Source organism: Colias croceus, chromosome 1 (genome assembly GCF_905220415.1).
Source record: "Colias croceus chromosome 1, ilColCroc2.1".
Classification (NCBI taxonomy): Eukaryota; Metazoa; Arthropoda; class Insecta; order Lepidoptera; family Pieridae; genus Colias; species Colias croceus.
Window position 1 is genome coordinate 9,099,157 of NC_059537.1, and position 24,098 is coordinate 9,123,254.

General features: G+C 31.4%; 2 protein-coding genes across 2 annotated transcripts; one reads left to right on the forward strand and one right to left on the reverse strand.

The window, feature by feature from the left end:
- Window positions 1-693: 693 nt before the first annotated feature.
- Window positions 694-10,426, forward strand: LOC123693333 (myrosinase 1-like). The gene is made up of 7 exons (XM_045638381.1): window positions 694-987; window positions 5,275-5,393; window positions 6,192-6,767; window positions 7,015-7,109; window positions 7,244-7,549; window positions 8,556-8,797; window positions 10,156-10,426. The coding sequence occupies exons 1-7, from the start codon at window positions 944-946 to the stop codon at window positions 10,364-10,366; spliced, it is 1,593 nt and encodes a 530-aa protein (XP_045494337.1). The 5' UTR covers window positions 694-943; the 3' UTR covers window positions 10,367-10,426.
- On the reverse strand, window positions 10,103-21,792 carry LOC123693357 (facilitated trehalose transporter Tret1-like). The gene is made up of 4 exons (XM_045638419.1): window positions 21,410-21,792; window positions 13,675-14,072; window positions 11,642-12,403; window positions 10,103-10,660 (listed from the first exon to the last, which is right to left on the reverse strand). The coding sequence occupies exons 1-4, from the start codon at window positions 21,459-21,461 to the stop codon at window positions 10,472-10,474; spliced, it is 1,401 nt and encodes a 466-aa protein (XP_045494375.1). The 5' UTR covers window positions 21,462-21,792; the 3' UTR covers window positions 10,103-10,471.
- Between the last annotated feature and the right edge of the window lie 2,306 nt (window positions 21,793-24,098).

Sequence of the window (24,098 nt, forward strand, 5' to 3'; positions counted from 1 at the left end):
TGTGATGGTTTATAAACGTCCTCTTTATTGGAATCTAACTTATAAACTATTATTATTTTATTTTTATTGTTGCCCCACCTTGAGCCCATGGCTAGCTACGCCCATGATAGGGGCAGGTGATGACAACTTAATCTTCTACATCCTTTTTGTGTTTGTTAAGTAAACGAAATGAGTTACAGTCTAATAACTTTTGTTATATACTGACTATTTTTTTACATTCACGATAATTAAAATTCACGAGCAATTATAGAAAAAGGACCAGTAATAAATTTGGTGACTTTTTATTTATACCTACGATGATATCATATTATGATATAATATCAACGAACATATTATTATGGTACCTTGAAAAAAACTGTGTCAACATTTTTCGTATGCATTTAAATTTTCAGCTCTGATGCAGTTTCTGTATCTAAATCCTTAGATACATAAATTGAAACTTGTCACAGTGTTAATCTGATCGTCAAATATTTTCCTCATATAATATCAAAATGACTGTAACGAAATATTGTGGAAACATGTTTAAAAAATGCACCAATTGCTATGATATTTAGGTATCTTGCTGAACGTTGCACCTATGCTGCGCGTATACCTATAGGTACCTACGTATCAACTAAGATTCAATTTGGTTATCTGCCATTGAGCTGGCAGCGAGACGTAATGATTATATAGCAAGGATCGCTCTCCATCCTGCAGTGTGTCTGCGGAATGAGTTGCACCGATACAACACCGGAGTAATATTTGAACGTGCAGTGCGCGTTCGTTTGGTGTGCGTATTGCACGCTTCCTTGCCAGCCTTCAGAATACCGTCACTGCATTTTGAACAAATCCAAACTAGTATCCGTAGCAATGCACTCAAAATAATTTATAAAATAAGTGTGATATTTAAAGTGATATTTTATACAGAAATTTATTATTTATCGTAAAAGTGTTATTATTTAAAATGATTAAGTTTATTTTATTTGTTGCTGTTTTAAACAATATTTGGTAAGTCACGTATTTAATGAGCTATTAAGAACACAATGTTGTTTCTGCAACTAATTTAAAACTGAATTATTAATGAATGCCCCGCATTTTTGTATGTTTCAAATTTTAATATCTACTATCATCAGGTAAATACATTTGAGAATATAAGATATTTATTATAGGTACATGCCAGTAAAACTTGAGATAAGTTTAGACTTTAGAGGATAATATTATCTTAGAGATATACAAATATTTGGTAACATTTATTTCAACACTAAAGATGAAAAAATATATGTAACTTATAACTACAATAATGTATTATAATGTAAATAAAAAATTCTACAAAGTTTTACCTTATAGATATATAACAACTTAATTGTTACTATTTGCAACATAATAACAACAAATATCCTATATACCTAATACTAGGTTAAATCGGTTTTACTATTAAATATGCATTTCTTTCTATTGAACAATACGAACAGCAGACATGGCTTGCTTTTTCTTTATATTATTATCTGTATTTCAATGAAAACATCGTTAACAATTTTTCATTGCGCCTGAAAATAAGAATTTTAGGTATACACAGCCAGTTTACCTAGGCAAACATGAAGTTTAAAAATGTTTATTTTTTAATAACGGCACAAATTACATTACATTTATATACTACTAGGTTTCCGCCCGCGGCTTAGCCCGCGCAGTCAAAGAAAAACCCGCATAGCCATCCGTATCCTTCCCGTGGGATTTCCAGGATTGCGTCATTTTCCCGGGATAAAAAGTAGCCTATGTCCTTTCTCGGGTATCAAAATATCTCCATACCAAATTTCATGAAAATTGGTTCAGTAGTTTAGGCGTCATTGAGTAACAGACAGACATACAGAGTTACTTATAAAATTAGTATGGATAATTGCTGGTTTATATATGTTATAGTGTAATAGCTGAACCACGGGCAAAAGCAAGAACTTCTATATTCTATGTGTTGGTCTGATAGCTGATAGTTACAGCTCTGCCAAGTACCATCAAAATACGTTCAGTGGTATTGGCGTGAAAGAGTCACAAACATCCATTCATGTCATTAATGTCATTCAAATGAAACTATGCATTGATGTTAAACGTATTCAATAACTTGATAAATTAATAGATAGGATATGATTTAAGTAAATTATACAGTCTAAATGTTAAATATTCCTGCAGAAATTCGTCATAAAATATGATGAAGATAAAACGTTCTGACACGTCCTTGCAAATAGGTCATCATTTTACTGTATGGGACAAGTAATTTTTTACCTATTCAAAGTAGCTAGGGAAAGGGTACTTAATAAATCGACAAATACGGAGGGGGAACTAATTTAAATAGAGGCTGGAGTAGAACAAAACTGAGTTTAAGCTAGAAGTCAGTGACCTTTTAACTCTTATACCATACCATTTGCTATATTTATGTACTATGTATAGTTTAAAAAATAAGTTTTAACAATAAGGACATTCACAATTGATCAAATATGATTTTCGTCACACCCTTGAGTCGAAGGCTGTATACGTGTTAACTAATACAAAAGAATAATTTATAAGTCAGTAAACTATTTAAAAAACATGTGAGTATCACATAAACTTTGAAATCTATAATTTTGACTGTGCATTGAAAAATTTTGCGTGTGTTGAGTCTTGAGAAATATTGGTGTTTTATAGGAAGGTATAGATAAAGAATAATTACCACAGAACACATAAACCTACATCGTATGCTATAACAAAATATACTAGATCCCCAAACAGTTCTGTTATTATCAATTCAATGCACCTGAAATTGTATGCGAAATATTATTTGAATATCATTTCAATGCAAACAATTAACGTTATCTTAAAAGGATTAAATAGTATTTAGCGACTTGTTTTATGTTGCATTGTTTATTATATTTTTATTGCATGTCTATAGCAAAGCTTGCTTGTTACTAAAACGTTTAAATGCAACTTAAATTTACTGCATAATGCTCAAATTATACGAAACACAATAAAATGTAGAGCAATAGAGATAAAAGTAAAAATGTAATAATTATAAAAACGCAGTTAATTTATTCGTGTGTCAATGGCAAAAGGTTTTAAATTGATCACGAGAGCAAGGTGCAATAAAGTTTATAGCAACTAAGGCCACTGTTGAGCAAGCAACTTTTATCCTTATCATGTTTTAATAGAAAGCCGTTATTTATTTGCGTGTGTTTGTATTACGTTAACCTTATGGTCTGTGAGTTTGCTTTTCCGTAAATGTTCAGGTGACAGTCGAAGGATTTCCCTATGAATGTTACTAATAACACGACCTGTTATATTGAGCCTTAAATTATCTATGCTATCATTTGATGATAGGATGGTATCGTAAATGATAATCTCCGTTTAAATTGTGCTTTTGCAATTACTTCGATAATAAAGGTACAAAGAAACACAAAACATATTTACTCTCATTTAGGTATATTCACGTACCTACACGTATTTTCAATATTTTTCATATTGATTTGAATACACAATAATGTTATTTCGGTATGTCTTGGATACCTGGTTGATACTTATAGAAATTTTTGACTCCCATATAAGCTCTTATATTCATGATTTTCATTAAGAATAACGAACAATTAGTATTTACACGTGAAGTAATTAATTATTTAGATTCACCTGTAACCTATGCCTGTAACAATATTCTTTTAAAAATGCGAAAACAATTCGAGGATATAATTACAGTATTACACTCAGTCGTTATCGTACAATTATAACAAAATGAACCTTTTTTCATGAAAAGTTGTTTTTATAGAATTCATTAATGTGGTTGGAAATGGCATGGAATTAATGGTTGAAAATCTTCAAAGCAAATAACAATTTAAAGCTGGTTATTTAATAGAACTTTTACCTAGATAAACCTAACCTAATAAAATGCATAATATGAGAAGCATTCGTTTGCATTTGTACTGGACTACATTTTGTAATCAAAAATAAAATAAATTAATATTTTGTATCGTGAGCTTGAAGACAAGTAAGTTTTGTATGTTTTCCAATGAAAAAACGTACGAACGTACAACTGTAATATTAATTAGTAATTAAATAAATTATACATTTTCATTGAAGTATTGTTCATTTTTTTAGATTAAATTATGTACCTAGTATGCATATTTTTTTAATATATAATAGGCGATAGTTTCAAATAAAATTGAATTGTAGGCATACGTGTCAAATGTGAATAAAAAATAAGTGGGTATGACAATTTTTTATTTACATGCTAACAGACAAAAAGTTAAAACTCGTAAGTCGAGGACATGAACATTACAACAATATGAGACCGTGAAATGTCTATGTCAAGAATTCAATAGTTAATTGATATCTTCATCATTGACCATTGTATAGGACATATTTTTTGCTTGCATGCCTTATTTATGTTATGTGTTAATAAGAAATGTATTGCACATGTAAAGACATAAACATATAAAGGTATAAACAAAATCTAATGAAAGGAATAAGTGAATTTAATATATTGTAAACGACGTTTCACGTAGGTAATAACTGTTGAATAAAAAATTAAGCTTTTGTTATATAACGACATGACGTTGTTCATTCTGTTCTGCAGTGGAATTATACAGGATAAAGTTAATTAACCAAAAATCATTTTATTATTAATTATGATTATCTCCTGTTTGTTAGTTAGCTTCAAAAGTTTTAAAATCTGACATACCGTATAACCGATATCATAAGTGTATTTGTAGAAAATCTTTTGTTGTATTTATTGAAGTTTTCATATAAAAATAAATTATTGAAACTCAAGTCAGAAATGCCTTGCTTAATTTACACCATTATATATCAATGTGACATTTTTACAAGTAATAAGTACATATGTACATAGTTAGTTAGCTATAAGTTACTATAAATTTATCTTTGAAATTCCAAATTAAGTGTTGACGATCTGAACATTTGATACCTAAATATTACAAGTAACAACTGCGTTAAAAACAACCGACTTCAAACTTGCACTTGCAAAATTCACAAATACCTACAGACAAAAATGCTCATAAAATAAAAACTACTGGGCCTATCCGAATAAAATTTTTATGGGACCAATTCGACACCATCCCGCATCGAACAAAAAAAGAATCACGTAAATCGGTTCAGAAACCTCGGAGTAATCGGTGTACATACATAAAAAAAAACATACCGGCCGAATTGATAATCTCCTCCTTTTTTTTTGAAGTCGGTTAAAAATACACATAGTTAGGTACGTTTAAAAAATAATATAAATTCTCATTATCCAGCTAGTTAATTTGAATCCTTTTGTTTCAGTTATAGTGAGGCGGTAAATTTTTCGGGAGGACCGAAGTCAAACTATACTTTTCCGAAAAATTTTGTCTTTGGCGTTTCCACCGCCGCCATACAGATAGAGGGTGCTTGGGATGAAGATGGTAATTTTATTTATTTTATAAGTTTCTGTATTGCTGTCGTATTTGGCATTTTAATAATTTAATATTATATATTTTTTATTATAATCTATAAGATAAATCAGTAAATCAACCATTTGCAATGGTCTAAGGTTGATTAACTTACGATTTAGCTTTAATTTTCGTGAATTAAGTTTGAAGAGTGTGAAACATAATTGCTTCGTATCACCACAATATCACCCAAGTATCTTTAAATAACGGAATATATTTTTTGCGAATATATAAATGCAGGTGATATGTTCATATGAATAGGTTCATTTCGAATATAAATATTCATATAAGTCGGTGATAAAAACACAACCTGTAATCCAGTAACCACAAATTATTCACATTAGTGATTGCAAAGGTTCCCGGGGGTTTTTCTTAAATGTCAACGTAAAAGAAACAAGTTTTACCCGTGACTTAGTTCGCTAAGTACTCAGGCATATAAATAACAAACTTGATTTAAATTGCTCTAGTAGTCTATCCTTGTCAAAATATGCAATATGTAGGAAAGGAAGGTACCTAAAGGTATTCGGTTCACAATTGGTATTTTGCTTTTGTTATGATATAGATCTATTATGCAAATTAGTTCAGCCGAAATATTATTACAAATATGACGTGAATTAAGATCATAATACATTCTTAAAAATATATGCATTCAAATTAATAATTTAGAGTTCTTTGCATGACATTTAAGTATGGACGTCATGCAGTGTGCTCTATTAGTTCTTATGCCGGATTTTATGCAACTGCTCTACCCTATTTTCTTTGTTTGTCTAGGTAAGACTGAAAGTATATGGGACCATTTAGTCAAGACAAATCGAAGCTTCGTAAGAGATGGGTCCACTCCTGCGGTCGCCGCTGATTCCTACCACTTATACAAACGTGACGCAGAGATGATCCATGAACTGGGCGTTGACATTTATCGTTTCTCTATTTCTTGGCCCAGGATATTGCCCAACGGTCTAGCGAACGGTGTGAACAACCTCGGCATTCAGTATTACCGTAATCTTATAAATGAACTCGAGAAGTATAAAATTACCCCGATGGTAACGATATACCATTGGGATCTCCCGCAGAGGCTCCAAGATATCGGAGGGTGGACAAACGCACACATAGTCGATTATTACACAGACTACGCTAATGTTTTGTTTGAGAACTTCGCTGATAAGGTTAAATACTGGGTGACTTTCAATGAGCCGATGCAGACTTGTTTAGAAGGTTACGGTGGGACATACAGGGCACCAGCGATCAACAGACATGGCATTGCTGAGTATCTTTGTACGCACAATCTCTTGAAAGCTCATGCTAGCGTATACCACTTGTTCAACAGACAGTACCGGCCTGTATACGGAGGTAAGAATTTATAAATAGATACATAATTGTATATTTTGTCGGGTAAAACATTTCCGCTTCTACAAAACTGGTTTGACACCGCATGGCATGCAGTCATTGACAATGATAATAACGTGATAATAACAAACCAATAAAAATACACTAAGTAGACAATATATATACATACAATATATATACATACAATATATATATATACTTTATACAATGTTATTACATTATGAATTAATAATATCTTTTATGTTTTTAGGCAAGATTGGAATGTCCCTAGATTCTAACTGGGCTGAACCGAAAACGAATTCTACCAGTGATATTAAAGCAGCTGAATTATATCTGAGAACTCATGTAAGAATAAATTTTTCTACATATTCTATAATTTAAACAAGCTGTTGGTATAATTAATGTCTCAATAAGTTTCATTTGTGTGAATTTACGAAAAAAATTGTCCATTATATTTATATCAATAACCTTTCATATAGCTGGGTTGGTACGCGCATCCAATATACTCGAGTGAAGGCAATTACCCTCCAGAATTAATTAAATTAGTTGACGAGAAGAGCCGACAACAAAATTATTCTCGCTCCCGGTTACCAAAATTTACACCTGAAGAAGTGGAATTTATAAAGGGAACAGCTGATTTCTTTGGACTCAATCATTATACTACATACTTATTGAGTATGGCGGATGAAGAGGTGGGGCAAATCCCATCTCATGAAAATGACGTTGGTATAGTTCGAGTCCAAGACCCTAACTGGCCGTCAATGTCATCGTCAAGTTGGTTGAAGGTGAGGATCTTAAAATATATTAAATTATACATATTATTACGTGATATTACTTACACATATGGAATTATAATTGATACGGATATTAAAAAAATACTTAAAGACATAAATCTTTTGGTGTAGTTATAACTTTAAAAAATACCAGGTTCAATCCAAACTACACAGCGCCAATTGTCACCTACTTGATTCAATATAAATTAAAACCTATAATTATTATTCATATTTCACTGCAACAGGATTGTGGGTAATTACATGTGTGGTGTCGCTAATCACTTTTTGCATAAATCTTTGCTGCAATTATTCCTACTGTCCGGGCCTCGGGTAAACCACATCTGAATCATGCATGCTGAATAAGGGAAAATTGCGTAGAATTCACTTCAGATTAAAGGACATAATATTTTAGATCAAGCTTGTTATGCTACTTGTTTTTAATAATCTTTTTAATTCGATGTTTGCGCGTATATCATATATTTTTTATCAAACATTCGGCCGAATCATTGAGGTTTCTTGGAACAGGTAGTCGTTGTTTTTCTTTGTTACCAAAATACCTTATATTCAGTACCTACAATATAATTAATAGCCTTAATTTATTATTAATGTCTGTTTCTGTAAGAACATTATCAGATTGATTTAAGTAGAGAATTAGGTTTATAGGTTTTTATTGAGCAATAAAATGTATAGGAATTTGAAAGTAATTTAATAGTTTAATTGATATTGACATTAGATACATTTACTTTTCGATCGTTAATAATTTAACGTTTAATTGATATTTTTTTATTATATTCCAATACAAGGAAATTAGGCAATGCAATTATCCGATCGATTTAAAACTCTCATTCTCTATTACTTGATACTTATCATGCACATATTAATTTTTTGTTAGATTTAATTTAATTTAATGGCAGACCATACGCGTTGTTGTTGGCCGGTCCTGGTCCTATGGTGTACGCCAGAACCTTTCAACCAGATAATTTGACTACTTCAAGACTCAAAAGACCTTCACTTACAGGTCGTACCCTTCGGCTTCCGTCGTCTCTTAGCCTGGATCACTAAAACATATAACAACATCCCGATCATTGTCACTGAGAACGGTTACGCTGACTATAGTGGTACAGATGATAAGGCCCGAGTCACATACTACTGTCATTATTTGAATGCCCTGTTACATGCGATTCATGAAGACAAGAGTAACGTGCAAGGATACTTCGCTTGGAGTCTGATGGATAACTGGGAGTGGGATGATGGTTTTGTGTGAGTATTTTATAATAGTGTACTTAATGTTCTTTTCATTGTGTGTAATTTGGAAGAGCACGGAAGGGTATCTCGCGGTAGAACGTGATACTTCCTTACCTACATAAGCGCCATTATATTGTACAATGTACATATCATATTGTGGTACCTGTTATATATGTTGGGCTCTAAAATATTTAATTTTGGTATTAAATCCAAAGACACTTATAGATTTTAAATTTTACATAATATGTACTTGTATTGTATGTTCTGTTAAATTATTTTTTAAAGATAGGTACGTGTCACTTTTATAAATTGCTGTATTTTTGTATTACTATACAAAGCCCTTGGTTATAAGTGAGCTTGTACTTACCGTGTCATTATTTCAGAATAGTTGAAAATCGTCGAATACATTTTCCGAATATTATAATTAGCTATTAGCATACTGTAGTCGAATAATTTTAGAACATTTTATTAGTGGTTTCGGGGGCATTTTCGCTGTTCTATTTTGTCTGACTTATGCTGAACTGAAGACTAGTTGAAAATTGTGAATTCAATTCCTAGGTACTTTATTACATTGAAGTTATCTCATAAAAAATAACTACCTACATTGCGTATTCAGTTATTACTTATTAGCTTCATACTTACAGTTATTGTTGGAATGTCACGTAATACACAAACAACATTCCCTCAATTCAATATAGTCTTGCTTATTGTATCAAAATGCAAGTAATGACCGTTATTAGCTATTATCTTGAGTCAAGGAACTGTAATTCCAGTCTTAATATAATTTTAATTTAAATTTTAAATTGCAATTCCTCTATATAATTTGTTGGCGGAATTTGGTTTAACACTTTAATAATATAGTGTAATATGATTGATTTTATAATATGCATAAAATTATTTTTACAATGCCGTTCCACAGATATTTTACAGAAATTCATAACAAAAGGCCTTCCGCCTTCACTTTATGTATAACTAGGAAATATATAAGTTTAGTTAATGTTATGTACAGATTTATATTTAACTTTTATGTATACAAAAATATACTCAATTAAGAAAATGTAGTTCTAATAATCGAAAAAGTTCTAATAATAAAATGGAAAGTACTTATGAAAGTCAAGTAATTAATAACGTTGTAATACAAAATTTATTTGTATACAATTTCATATTGTAATAATACAATATACCTTAAAATAACATTATATTATTATTCGATACAATAACGTCTACAACGTATGACTATTTTTATCTGTATTGATTAGCCTTAACACAGACAGCCGAAAATAGGTCAGTTATCGATAAAGAGATAAATAAAACTCCGTGTCAGTCAAATCATGATATAATTTCACTCGTCATGTTTTTAAATGCATTTGCAGGTCCCGCTTCGGTCTTTACTTGGTTGACTTCAAGAGCCCGAATAAAACGAGGACGGCTAAGGATTCGGCGCGCCTCTACTCTAGCGTCGTCTCTACGAGAGGATTACCGCAAGACTACGACCCCGAAGACTACGTTGCCTTCTCTGGGGCGCCGACCCTCCTCATACCCACTGTCCTTCCTCTCATACCGCTCTACAGACTAATTATCTGAACGATTCTGTAGTTTTTATATTTTACGTATGTAAACTATAATAAAATTAAGTATTTAATATCTTATGTTTCGATTCAATTGATCCCTAATTTACGCTTATTCGAATTAATACTCGACAGTCATCAGCTTGCTAGCGTTGTCTCGAGCGACGTCTCTTCGTAACTGGGCTTGTATGCACGCGAAGGATTTCCCCTTGGTCTCGGGGAGGACGGCGAGCAAGAAGAACAGGCCGAGTATGGAAAACACGGAGAAGCCCCAAAATACTGTGTAAATACCGAAGGCATCATCCACTACCTGAAATTGAAAGTTTACAAATTTATAAATGCTATCAAGCTTAGGCTGATATTTCCATAATTGTGGAACAGGGACAGGGACAGGGACAGGGTCCAGGGATGATTACTAAAACACATTATAAGAAAATATTTAAAAAGCTTAACGTATTGGAGACCGCATATTATATTATAGCAAAAAACAAAGAATGCATTGAAAATGCTATTTTTCATTATTCATTGTTATGTTCTATTGTAAAATTATTTTCGACTTTATTATATTATCTGATAGTTAAACGATATCTTTATTATATGTGTACATTAATTAGGTACATTGAATAATGAATTACTAATTTCAGAAATTATGGGCCAATATCACCAATAACACATCAAAACGCTGTTAATAGAACTCAATTTGTGTCAGTTAAACTCGATTAAAACAAACCGATTTCACAAGACATGGATAATAGGGTATATAATTACCAAATATAGAGACTAATCTTCTTCAAAACTACGTTTAAAAATTATAATTTAACGTACAGTATAACTTTAATTCAATACAATTAAACTTGATAGACAATGGTGCTTGCAAATATCGTAAACAGCAAATAAGAAATGAATCAAAGGTTTTCCTCTACCCTCTACCTTAGAAAAATACTGCAATGACGCCTTTTTAGTGATAGTTAGAAATTAAAAAAAAAATAAACTAAGTAGACAATCCGTATGATCAAGGGCGCTTACCTAATTTATATGCTCACCAGTTGTTACGTTTATAATACAAAATTTCATATTATAATTAAAATGACACTAACAGACAACACTGACACTGAATGAACTTTAAACTCGTTTAAATTGCTAAAAGCAAAAAATCATCTTAATTGAAATTGCAAGCGTTGATCTTTTTTAAACGCTTAAATTCATTTTATATGACTTTGATCGCGATAAAAATTATTGGTGAAATTAGCTCCAAGATAAGAAGCGTCAAATATAAAGTAGGTAATATTACCTGAAAGAGTTTCTGAACTGCGAACATGGATATGCCTGTGTAGATGTGAGCCACGCAGGAGGCGTACAATTTAACGTTAGTCGGGAACATTTCTCCGATGATCACGTAGGGCACAGTTGACAGCCCGACGGCATAGCACACGATGTAAATTAGAAGCGCCGTTATGGGCAGCCAATGGAGATGAGCGACTGACGTTTTATTGGTCAAATAGAAGTAGAAATATGTTCCGATTACGCCGTTCATCAACCCAACTCCCAATGCAGAAAGGAGTAAGAGCGGCTTTCTGCCAACACGGTCTACTAAGATCACTGATAGGCAACATGTTGCCACTTGTACACATCCCAGGTAAATGGATGCTTGGTATGGCTCTATATGACTTTCGGTAGCTTCAAATATACCCTGAGCGTAGGCAATAACCGCGGCACTGCCGCACAGTTGTTGAATGGTAAATACACCTAAGCTGATCCACAATGCTTTTCTGTAGGTGGCCTCTGAAAGTAAGTCGCCCCATGAGCCTCTATTTTTCATATCTTCTTGAACGTTGATTTCTATATTCTTTAATTCCAATCTGATATCTCCACTGCGAAGACTCTTAAGAGCACGTTCTGCTCTTTCACTACGTTCGAATTTCAAATAATAGTACGGCGATTCAGGCAGAAAGATGAAGGTAATTACGAAAGTAATGGGTAGGATCAAATTGATGGCAGCTAAAGTTCGCATCGTTACGAATGGCCCGATGCAGAACTGAGACAGTATTCCGACCTGAAATTGAAAAATTCTCATATAAGATAGGTATTTCGAAAGAATGTTGTAATAACTATGATTTGGTCATTAAAAATGCAATTGAAATTTTATTGGACTTTTAAGATTTGCGTCGCTTTTATTAAGTGAATGAATCATCAAACACTTATTCATTAGCTCTGGTAAACTCATAATAGTTACAGCGCCGTGTGCACTGTAAATATAGCGTGAAATGGTTTTGTAACAAAGTCTCAGACAATACATCGAGATAAGTAGAATAACTTGACATAAGCGTAATATAAACGATTGAATAGACTTCAATAATAAGGATAAATACAATTATTATTATTTTTTACGATTATATTTTAACAAAGAATAAAGAAAAGTTTCGTTGGATATTTTAGCCCAATGTTTATTTATTTATTTAACAGTTTTATGTACCATTACAAAACAAACTATAATATTAAAAGAAAAGGAAACATTCACAGCACATAAGGCAACCTTATAGCTTATCAGCGATCTCTTCCAGGCTGCCCAAGGTAAAGGATAAAGATTAATATTAAATGGGTACACGGGTGGCAATGAAAATAAAGATAAAAGAAAGACAATGTTCTTAAATAATGAGGTCACTTTGTTTTTAATAATACTTTAAATTCACACCTTTATCATTTCATCGTGTCTTTTATAAGACACCTGTGTAAACCAATTATAAAAAAAAAAATAAAAAAAAAAAAAAAAAGCCTGTTTATTTCCTGCAGATATGTTGACATTTTTACAAAGTAACGCTTACGCGGTAAGAAAAATAAGTGTATACAAAACTTGATTGTTATTAGTGTTAGTAATTGTAATTTTGTTGTATTCCAATGCTAATATTAATTATTTAGTTATTGTAAATAAATAAAAGAAATTAATTTAACGTTATGAACTAAAGTAATCAATCTGCATGAACCCCTGTCTGGGTAAAGGCCTCCTCCAAAGCTAACCACCCGTCTCTATCTTGCGCTATTTGGTACCACAGAGGGCCGGCTGTTTTCTTGATGTCGTCGTCCCAGCGTGTAAACCAATTAAAGTGACGTTATTGAGACAGGTGTTTTTGATATGAATCTATTGACGACTAGCGGTCCGCCCTGGTTTCGCCCGTGGTACATATTCACGTTTTCTCTACATAAGAACCATCCTTGAACTTCAAGGAATATTATAAAAAAAGAATTAACGAAATCGGTTAACCCGTTCTCAAGTTATGCGCTTACCAACACATTTTGGGATTCATTTTTATATTATAGATAGATTACCTTATTCATTAAAGTGATGAGCGTTGAGAGGGCCCCTCGGACTTCACTGGTGGCGATCTCTCCCGTGTACATCGGCGCCACCGTGTACACGATGCCATAGCCCAGACCGGAGAACATACGGGCCACGTAGAGCACGGCCACAGATTTAGCTACGATGACCAGCACCCAGCCGAGGATAAACGGTATTGCACCGAGGAGGAGTGCTGTTTTTCTTCCAAAACGGTCAGCGAAGTATGCTGATGGTATTGGAGTTAGTGCCGAGCAGAGTATCATAATGGACGCTATCCATGATCGCTCGTCTGATGTTGTCGGTATCAAGCTCGAAGCGGACTGTAGGTAGGATAGTGTTGGTGATGGCCAACCGTAGCAGGTTCCCGCAGTTGCGGTAATTAGCGTCGCTGAAATGAGAGAGACATAATATTAAGTATTTGTGACACGTGAATAATAACTAAGATTAGAGAGGATGCTACAAGCAACGTCAATTATTGTCAACAGTTTTCCACGAACGGATTGATGTATTTATCTAGGTAACTCGTGTTGAAAAACAAGCATGAAAATGTTTACCTAGATAAGGTGTCGGTTAACTTTCAGACAGATAAAGGACAAGCGTAGGTACTTCATAAATTACGAAATGTACATTATTTACTTTCAAAGTTTACAAGCTATTTCGTGGATATCTACATGGATTAATGATATAAGTATTTATAAATGCGCTTAATAGATAAGAGCACCATAAAATAGATTTAACTTCTAACTCAATTAAGTCGATTTTTGGACAGCATCTTTTACATTTGCGTAATTAAGTTGTCCGGTTATCGTGGCCTTCTTATCATACATTAGTGGAAACTTCTGAGAACAACGTTTTCCGATCTAATTTATCAACAATAAACACTCGGAAATAGTAATAGTCACCAATAAAAGTATTACTTGTATCACTGAATACATTGTAATTTATCTTTTTACAGTCTCTTTTATCTGAAGTGATGAAAGTTATGTATGATAATTTTTCTTGACGCTTGTAAATAACAGCTGTCATATTATTGTTAATGTTACTTGACTTTGATAATTTTAAAGCATTATTTATGTAAAAACACTGAAATGCAATAAATTTGCTGAACAAAGAAATAAAATATGAACGCGGTACGTACATATTTATGTTGCTAAAGCGGTTTCAGGTCAATGATTACATTGCTTAATGGAAATAATGAATTAATTGTGCACGTAATGATTGCTAATTGTATGCATTTATTTCATGTATAATATCGATTACGATTTCTACTGGATATGGTTAATATCGGTTGATTTAAATATCGATACTGCAATTTGAACAACTATCTCAAGCTGTACTTATTATTGACTTTATTAAATGTCACTTTTATTCTATTGACGACAGAGGTTATCTGGAATTAAATTACCGGACGCGGATAACAATTGTCGAGTAAGAGCAAATTAAATAATTTGAGAAGCTTTTGCCGTTGAGAGCGGAAACCAAGTCACTTTGTAAAGAAAGGGGTAGCGCTTCGTGTAATAGAATAATTCTATGAGAAACTGTTAATATACCATATCTCTCCATCTTTACGATTAGTATTATAAAAGTTAGAAGTAGCTTTTTGTTCTTTAAAGATAACTAAAAAAGACTTGTAATTGGAAGAGAATCTTTTCAACAAGCGTCATGTAGATATTATTAGGATGTATGTAATACATATTTTCAGAATTTAATTTTCAGTTTGTCGTCAAACAATGTTGATACTAAAACGTTTATTTCATTTTTTGAAAGATCGTTACTGTATTTTAGGTTCGTTGGTCGTATTACACGCTAATATAAAGCAAATTTGGACGAAAGTTGTTTGAACGAAGCGTGTATAGAATGGGTAATGTGTAGTGTAATGCGTTTGTGGACAAAGAACGATTGCCAGTTGGCACAGCTTTTAGAATTTATGTTGTGGTGTAAACTTGGACAGCGTAACGATTCCTGAATGCCCAGTTAAATCTTTCTCTTTTTATCTTAGTTTCTCATTAACCTTGAGGAACAAACAAAGTTAAATAGCAGTGATCTATGTTGTAGGTATCTCTTAATAATACCTTTCTTTTAACATTTAATATTACAAAAAAAATCAAATCAAAATTATGCTATGCTAACTTGGTGTTATATTGCTTCATTTTTATTTTGATTTTATGTAAAAATGATTTTGCAATTTGCTATTATCATTTTTATCTTGATCTAGATTTAATTACGCGAATTAAAATGTTGTGATGCACAATATTTATGTATTTTTATCAGTGACTCATAATCAAAAAACATTTTGATTTCTAATAAAACGCATTAAAATTGATACCTATGGTTCTGACAAGTGACAAAATATTGTTATTATCGTCTTTTAAAACAAGGTTATTTAGATTAAAATAATTGAAAACAAACGCGCCAAATGAAAACGGTAAATAAGTAACTAAATTATGTATTTATCATAATTATTCTTCCTTGTTGGAGGTGAATAAATGTTACAAGAATGATTGTTCAGAAGTTTTGTTTAATTTTATAACATAAAGATAAGCGTTACATGTGGAAACTTCTCGAAGTCATATAATAACGTGCAAGATTAGCTTTTTTATCCTAAGTGGATCGCTGTGCAAATTGTTAACGTGCTATGAATATTACGTTTTAAGTTACAGACGAAAATACTTATATGTGTAATGTTTTAATGTTCATTTACGCCCACACTCGCATTCAAGTGTATTTTATACTGAATGCTAATGTGTGTGTAAACTATAAATTATTATAGGTTTGTATCACAAGTCCAGGGGAGGTGCGGGGGAAGGGGCAGTCGCAATTCAATGCGATTGGCGCTTGCGATGACGCAAGCTATGCTAAAGTTCATTTTATAACAGCGCGCAAAATGAAAATTAGTAATTATTTAAATTTGTCATGAATATTTCATCATATTTTTGTAATGTTTCTATATTCGAGGCAAAACAAAGAGCGGGATTTGAAGTTACAACTACAATTAACCGTATAGGTTTGTAGCTACATGGCCGCAATTTTTATTAGATTGCTCTACATCCTCTACATCAATAATTTATTTGTCTATGAAATCAAATTAGTGTTCTTTTATGAGAGTTTCAAATCTTAACCGTAAAACAGACGTGATGTAACATGTTATTTTATTGTGACCTCTGCCTAATGCATTACATTAATTTTAAGCTTGCTACGCAAAAAACTTAAAATTAGTCATGGTTAGACAACAAGGATTTTGTACAAATATATACACTTATAAATATAATTGAAAAATTTACAAATCTACGAGTAAATACAACTAGTTATAAGAAATAGATGCGTGTTATTTCGAAATAGGTACACGAATGTTAACTTTCAGTTTTCCAACAAAGGAAACGGCGGAATTAATTAAACAGAAATGGAGCATTTTTATGACTATGGATGTGGTAGATCTAATTAGATAGATATATGAAGAGATATAAATGTAATGTCCAAATATCTATTTTTACATACCTACAATAAGTATTAATTTAATGGCTACCGTTTACGTTTGACCTATTTTATTGGAACGACTCTACATTTTCAATACAACGAAAAATCTATTTTATTTATAGCTGGAATTTAGATCATTACTTAAAAGTAACTTATCAGTTGGATTTCCTGATTAAATTGGTATCCATGTAATTTGAAATAGTACGTGTACCTATACGTTATTTTATAAATAGGAAAGGCACGTGACTACGGATCGTGGACTTATAAACTATGACCAATGTTATTCTTGATCCGTGTCAACGATCTAGATGTTTTGTTCTTGTTTTCAGCCAAATTATCAAAACCTTTACTTATTATTTCTATATAATGTTTTTTTTTACTGGTATCCAATAATTCCGAAACTATGAATGAGTATTGAAATTTATTTTGAGTGGATCAAAAATTATTCAAAATCTACCGGATGAATAATGAAATTTCTTTGCATATTGCATTTATAACGAAAACCACATACGACTTTCACAAGTTACAAGAATTTCCTTATAAATACTTATTGATGTAACACGTGCCTTTCTATTCACATGCATGTTTTGTAGAAATTTGTGAGTTGGAAAACATTATGACTAAATATAGGTACATTAGTTTTAAATATTCTGTCGAAATGTATTTTTCCATTTCCATCCTGAGTTAGATAATATCCCGGGACTCATGAAACAATTAGCGATATGATAGATTTGTAATTAGTTGTTGTACTTAATAAATTCGAAAATATTTGAGTATTAATCTATAATATAACAAGTGATAACTGCGTTAAAAACAACCGACTTCAAACTTGCACTTGCAACATTTACAAATACAGACAAAAATGCTCATAAAATAAAAACTACTGGGCCTATCCGAATAAAATTTTTATGGGACCAATTCGACACCATCCCGCATCGAACAAAAAAAGAATCACGTAAATCCGTTCAGAAACCTCGGAGTAATCGGTGTAAATACATAAAAAAAACATACCGGCCGAATTGATAACCTCCTCCTTTTTTTTGAAGTCGGTTAAAAATGAATCGCAAAATGTGTTGGTAAGCGCATAACTCGAGAACAACTGAACCGATTTCGTTAATTGTTTTTTTATTACATTTCTTGAAGTACGAGGATGGTTCTTATGGAGAGAAAACGTAAAAATGTACCACGGGCGAAGCCAGGGCGGACTGCTAGTACCTAATATAAATACTCTACAATGTATAATTATTATGTTACTTCATTTCAGTACAAAGTTCTATGTAAATTGAAAATATTAAATAATATATAAATTTATTAGAATGTAGTACATTATAAATTTAGCACGTCTTATTAATTTTTGATCTATATTTTACTCTAAAACAACAAATCCTAATAGACAAATAAGATCAGTGGAATAACAAATGCGGTGAAAGTACTATTTCTTAGAAACGCCAATGTTGCCTGAGACAAATAACTCTATTATCCATATTATTTTCTCAGAATTAAATCGCTGAAGCATTAAACGTTATTCTAGTGTTTATAAACAACGTTTCTAGATATTCCAACATAAAATGAATTCGCGGAGATTATTTACTAAGCAATCGTAAATTATCGGGATTATTTATAATTAGTTCCTAATTTTCTATTAATCATAGGCATCTAAATAGGTTTGTAAGTTTAATGATTTTTGAAAAGTTTTTCTTTAAGTTAAAAATTGTTTTATTAATGAAAATTATTTGTCTTTTAATAGAAGCATAGACAATTATAATATAGTTACTATTAATAATTAAGGGGGCTAGTACACGATTATTAATATTAATACTTTAGTTGTTGGTACCTAAATGTAATTATGTAAAAATGTAATTTCCTATAATGTTTAAAAGTTGAGATAGTATAAAAGTTTAAACATAACTATTTTTTCGGATGAATCACATCTCGATGTTAATAAAAGAAAGTTAAGAAAACAGTAATTTTGAAATTTGACATAAAAAAACCAAGCGAGAAATTGTCCAATTAATTTTATAGTGCAAATCGCCAATTACCGACAATGATCTAATTAGATTCGTGACCATGAATAAACTTACCGAAAAGATTTCCTCGTGTGAGAATATTGTTATAGAACAATGTATAATAATAAATACATTATTACAATAGCTAATAAGCGGTACTGATTTTATAGCCCCGTGTCTAATATTGTATAACAACAATAACTTTGTTATTTACTCGCTAATTTTTATGGAAAATATAAAGGTTATATATATTTTATGATAGTTATAAATATACCTATTGACCTTTATTTTTTTCGATAAAATTACAGCTTTTAATGAATTTATTCCATTCCGAATAACTCATGGGGTTCATTTTGTACACGTAGTTAAACAAATATTATAATAAACATATATTGTATTAATTTTAGAGATGTAAAGTTGATAATCTTTATAATAATTAATACCTGGAATAAATCCATTGATATCTTGTCTAAGCCTTTAAGACTGATAGTAACGATATTTTTTTATATTTTGCGTCTTAAATTAAGTAAAACAATGATTGATGTATTTATTTTAATATTTACTATATTCTTACATAGTTGTACCTATCAATTTTTTGTTAATTAAACTTCGTTAGTTAATATTTTAGTTGAAAACTTTGAGATTTAAAATCAACAACTCCACGAAGGTTTTAATCATAATTTTGTTATGACCCTTCACTATCGTTTGCGATTCTAGGAAATTGAAGCGGGCCAAATAAGTCTTAATAGAGGAGCTGCAAATTATTGCTTGAGTGATTGCTTCCCGCTCAATTCTTTGATGAAGCAAATATACTATTTTAATGGGAATAGGGAATGTATTAGTTCTTTTAATAAGATCGGTCAATCAGAGATCACTATGCCCATGAAAATTTACAGGATTAGGGAGTTTCTTAGGGATTAATTTTAAGAAAAGGATTGTCAAGTAAAGGACTGGGAAGCATGAAGAAAGAGAAACGGGGCTCCGGTATGTATTTTAATATTCCTGATCGCTCTACCTAGCGTATGATCAATAAGTAGTTAATCGTTCATTTTGTTTATATGGCACGAAGTAATCTGCTAATTTTTACAACATTGTTGACATGTACAACATTGTTTTGAAAATTAAAACTGCACTTTTTAGACAACATCTTATGCAATTGATTAAAACATAATTTTACAGGAAAATCAAGAAACATACCTATTTGCATTCTTAGAATCTTGCTATGTCATTATTTGTTCTGAGGTTGTGACTGTTGTTAAATACCATTTTTAAATATTACATTTTATAATGAAATAAAAAAAAATATTTGCAAATATTTGCGTAACTGTAATGCCTAAGCAAACTTAGATATAAAATATTGCGCGCTGAGGTAAAAAAAGTAATAAAAGTCGACTCTACATTTATGGATTGGGCTTGTCAATAGCCAATCCCTATATAGGTTATGAATAGGTGGGTTTTACCATTTCAAGCATTTTATAATAAGCTACAAATATTTTGAGTGCAGCCAGAATGTACCTGCGTGAAGCCTTTCCAGGAAATCCCTTTTTAGTCTATTACTTTAAATAGTTGGCATGTTTCGTGATCCGAATGTTGAAAAAAACCTATCGATGTTTACAAATACATATAACTACATTGATAACAAATACTTTGAAGATTTAAAAACATCTTTTGTTTCGTGAGAATGAAGTTAATCAGTGACATAGTTTTAAAATAGTGTATGGGTGTTAAATTTAGAAAAGCTTTAATCGAGACAGTATAATAAAAAATGTATAAACTTGTACCAATCACTCGTTTATAGGATTTTAGAAGTCGCGAAGACATCGTCACATGTTATTTTATGTTTTTTATAGGAATCTTGTGTTTAATTTTTGTGTGAACATGTATTGAAATTAATTAAGTAGTATTCTTCATTGTGTGGTACGATGAATAAGGGTCATGGGGATCATGCTGTGATAAGAGCAATGTGAAGCTAATAAGCTCATTTGACGTATGTGAGGAATGCGACACGTTTCATTAAAATGTCGAGAGTCTGCCGACACTGGTTAGCCTCACATACGTTCGCAAAAAACGTGACTGCGTATAATGCTGTGCTCAGCTTCTGTCTCTACCAGGAAAGCGTTACATGACCACTCTATTTATAAACTGAAAACTGAACAATACACATTGTAACTGTAAAGATTAGAGTTCGAACTGCAATGAGCAGCCGATGCCCACGAATTCCTGATAGGTTAGAAAACGAACTTACCACATAGCGCTGTTCCATATTCCTTCCAATGTGAACGAGTTTTTGCTGTCATTGCAATGTTATATACGTTTTACAAATCTATAAAATTTATTGTATCGATTGGAATGAGATTATCTTGAGCACTGGATTATTAAAATTAAAATTTTATAAAATATAATTCGACCCCATGGTAAAATATAAATAATAACAGAAGATACTAGCTAAATATCACAATATAATATATTCGATCTAAAATTTAATGTAGTTTTTAAAAGCAAACGTTATAACCGATTTGGCTTCATTTTGGAAGGTTTATGTGTTGTTGGTTTGCTGATTCATAATGCGAGAAAACGCGCAAAATATGTGAACGCGACGGCAGCGAGTGGATAACTGAACGAAGCACTGTCGGAACTCGGAGGCGAACGAACTGAACGGATCGCACACAGCGGAATGGAATGAGGTGGATCGGCGTAGGCGCACGCTTTTGCTCCGTGTTTATCGGTCGGTTTGGTTTGCCGGTGACTCGAGCGGTTCTAACTGATAACGAAAATGTTGATATCACATAAGTTTCTATCGGCACACGGAGCGCAGCGCGTCAGTAGCACGCTTTTTGCCACACTGCAAGAGTCATCCCGCTTTCGATTATTCGAAGACAAATATATTTTTAGACAATATAGTCCAAAAATATCTCGGACACCAGAACGGACATGACGCTTACGAGACAATAGTATATTGGCATAATTACCGCTCTATGTGACAATGAAGAGTTTAGGACCTTGGTAGGCTTAAAATAATTATTGAAGCATTGATGTCTTTAGTGAGCTTAAAACATTAATGTTGTTTGTATTATTTGGAGAACTATCTAATCAAAACTATGCGAGTCTTAGAAGTCGCGTATCTATTTAAAGAAATGTAGAGCCATTTTATCATGAGAAAATTTTGGTTTGTCTTTCTGGGACGCGTGTTATAAATGAAATAAATATCTGGAAATAAATATAAATGTTTAATACTTGTAAGAGAAGAAAAAAAAATTCCACAAAATATGGTGTTTTCAACCTGTTTCATTTTAATATTTATTTTTGAGTTGCGCCGTAGAAACTTTTTTGCAGTATTATTATTATTAAAAAAAAACTAATATTACTAATTTAATAAAAGTATTATAAATAAAATAGGATCACATGATTTGGTTAATAAAAGCAGGGTATCTTGAAAAAATGAAGTGAAGCACCGTAACGATTGTAAAGGAAAATTTATAGAGTTATATAATTATATAATTATAAGTACTATTTATTGCTTATATGACGTATTTCTTGTTTGCATTAGTTGAGATAAAAATAATTGCTTTTATCCACAACACTAAAGCACTTTACCTATCTTTAGTGATTGAGTTACCTACTGGGTATGATACTTTTTTTAACATAATATTGTTTACTATTATGGATATTTGCGGTTATTTTTTAAAGAAAATAATTTCTCAGAGTTGTAAGTACACAATAAACTATACAAATCTGTTATTTACTTTATATTTTGATATTTATATCTAATTCATAGTTCTAGGGTTGCGAGTATTAATTTAGTAGCTTATTTATTCACAGGATAAATTTTGAATTAAGATTTGTCTAACAATTTAATATTTAAACAATATTAGCCAAATTTTAGTTTTGTTCTATGGGTCGCGGGCTTTGTGATACCAAATTGTTGTTTATTACAATGAAAGGAAAATAGAAATGCACTGTGGAAAGTTTTGTTATAATATAATATACATAATATATATAAGAACAGCATAGTTTATGCTTCATACTTGCTTTAAATTAATTATTTTAAACATACATTTGTACTACCCTTCTTAGAAAACAGTTTTAAACCATTTTAAGGTGGTAAGGGCAAACCGTAAAAGATTTTATAAAAAGTATTAATCACTTTTTCATTTTTTTACACGATTGTATCGTTTTATTAAATGTGAACTCTAGAAAAATATTGCGAAATATATCATAAATGTTATAATTATATTTTTGGGGATTATTAATATAAAAATTTGCACTAAAACTAAGTAGCACTGCATAAATATCACGTCACATTTTTTCCACTTCTCATTTATTTTTTCCTTATGTACAATTCCACCATGAGCTAACTACATAATGACTATTTATTAATGTATTTTATAATAATACCTTCAAGATAATACCTTTGTCTGTATTTTATTTTGATAACACGTCTGGGCAATAAAGATTTAGTGTAAAGTGAAGTCCTATCTTGGTGTGTCGTAAAAAGAAAATTTATTTTATAGTGTTGAGTCGTATATGTGGATACAGTGACTTGTGAAAGCGACAGTTTTGTCGAGAAACGATTATTGTTGAATAGAAAATTTAAAAAAATCTTATAATTTTTTTAACAAATGTTAACTACTTATTTGGTAAGTTTCAGAATGTATAAACTTTAATTGTAAGCTCTATAAATATAGGTAAAATAATAAATGATTGCAAATTAAGGTAAAACAAATTAAGGAAAGCTTTAAATTACTAACGTTTGATTTTTGATTTTACATTAGATTGATGAAAAACCATCATTAAATAATTACTTGAATTTGACTGAAGTGTATGTTTTCTATTCTATTCTTCTCAATAAATATAGGAATACCTATATGTAAAAAACTAACCGATATAAGCAGGCGAGATCACGGGCAATAGCTTGTATAGTTTGATAATAAACG

Excerpts from the sequence above, each read along its gene's own strand:
- LOC123693333 (XM_045638381.1), top strand. The coding sequence starts at position 944 with ATGATTAAGTTTATTTTATTTGTTGCTGTTTTAAACAATATTTG. Across the intron at positions 988-5,274 it reads GCTGTTTTAAACAATATTTG|TTATAGTGAGGCGGTAAATT; the intron begins GTAAGTCACGTA and ends CTTTTGTTTCAG. Across the intron at positions 6,768-7,014 it reads GTACCGGCCTGTATACGGAG|GCAAGATTGGAATGTCCCTA; the intron begins GTAAGAATTTAT and ends TTATGTTTTTAG.
- LOC123693357 (XM_045638419.1), bottom strand. The coding sequence starts at position 21,461 with ATGACAGCAAAAACTCGTTCACATTGGAAGGAATATGGAACAGCGCTA. Across the intron at positions 12,404-13,674 it reads TCATCACTTTAATGAATAAG|GTCGGAATACTGTCTCAGTT; the intron begins GTAATCTATCTA and ends TTTCAATTTCAG. Across the intron at positions 10,661-11,641 it reads CAGTTCAGAAACTCTTTCAG|GTAGTGGATGATGCCTTCGG; the intron begins GTAATATTACCT and ends TTTCAATTTCAG.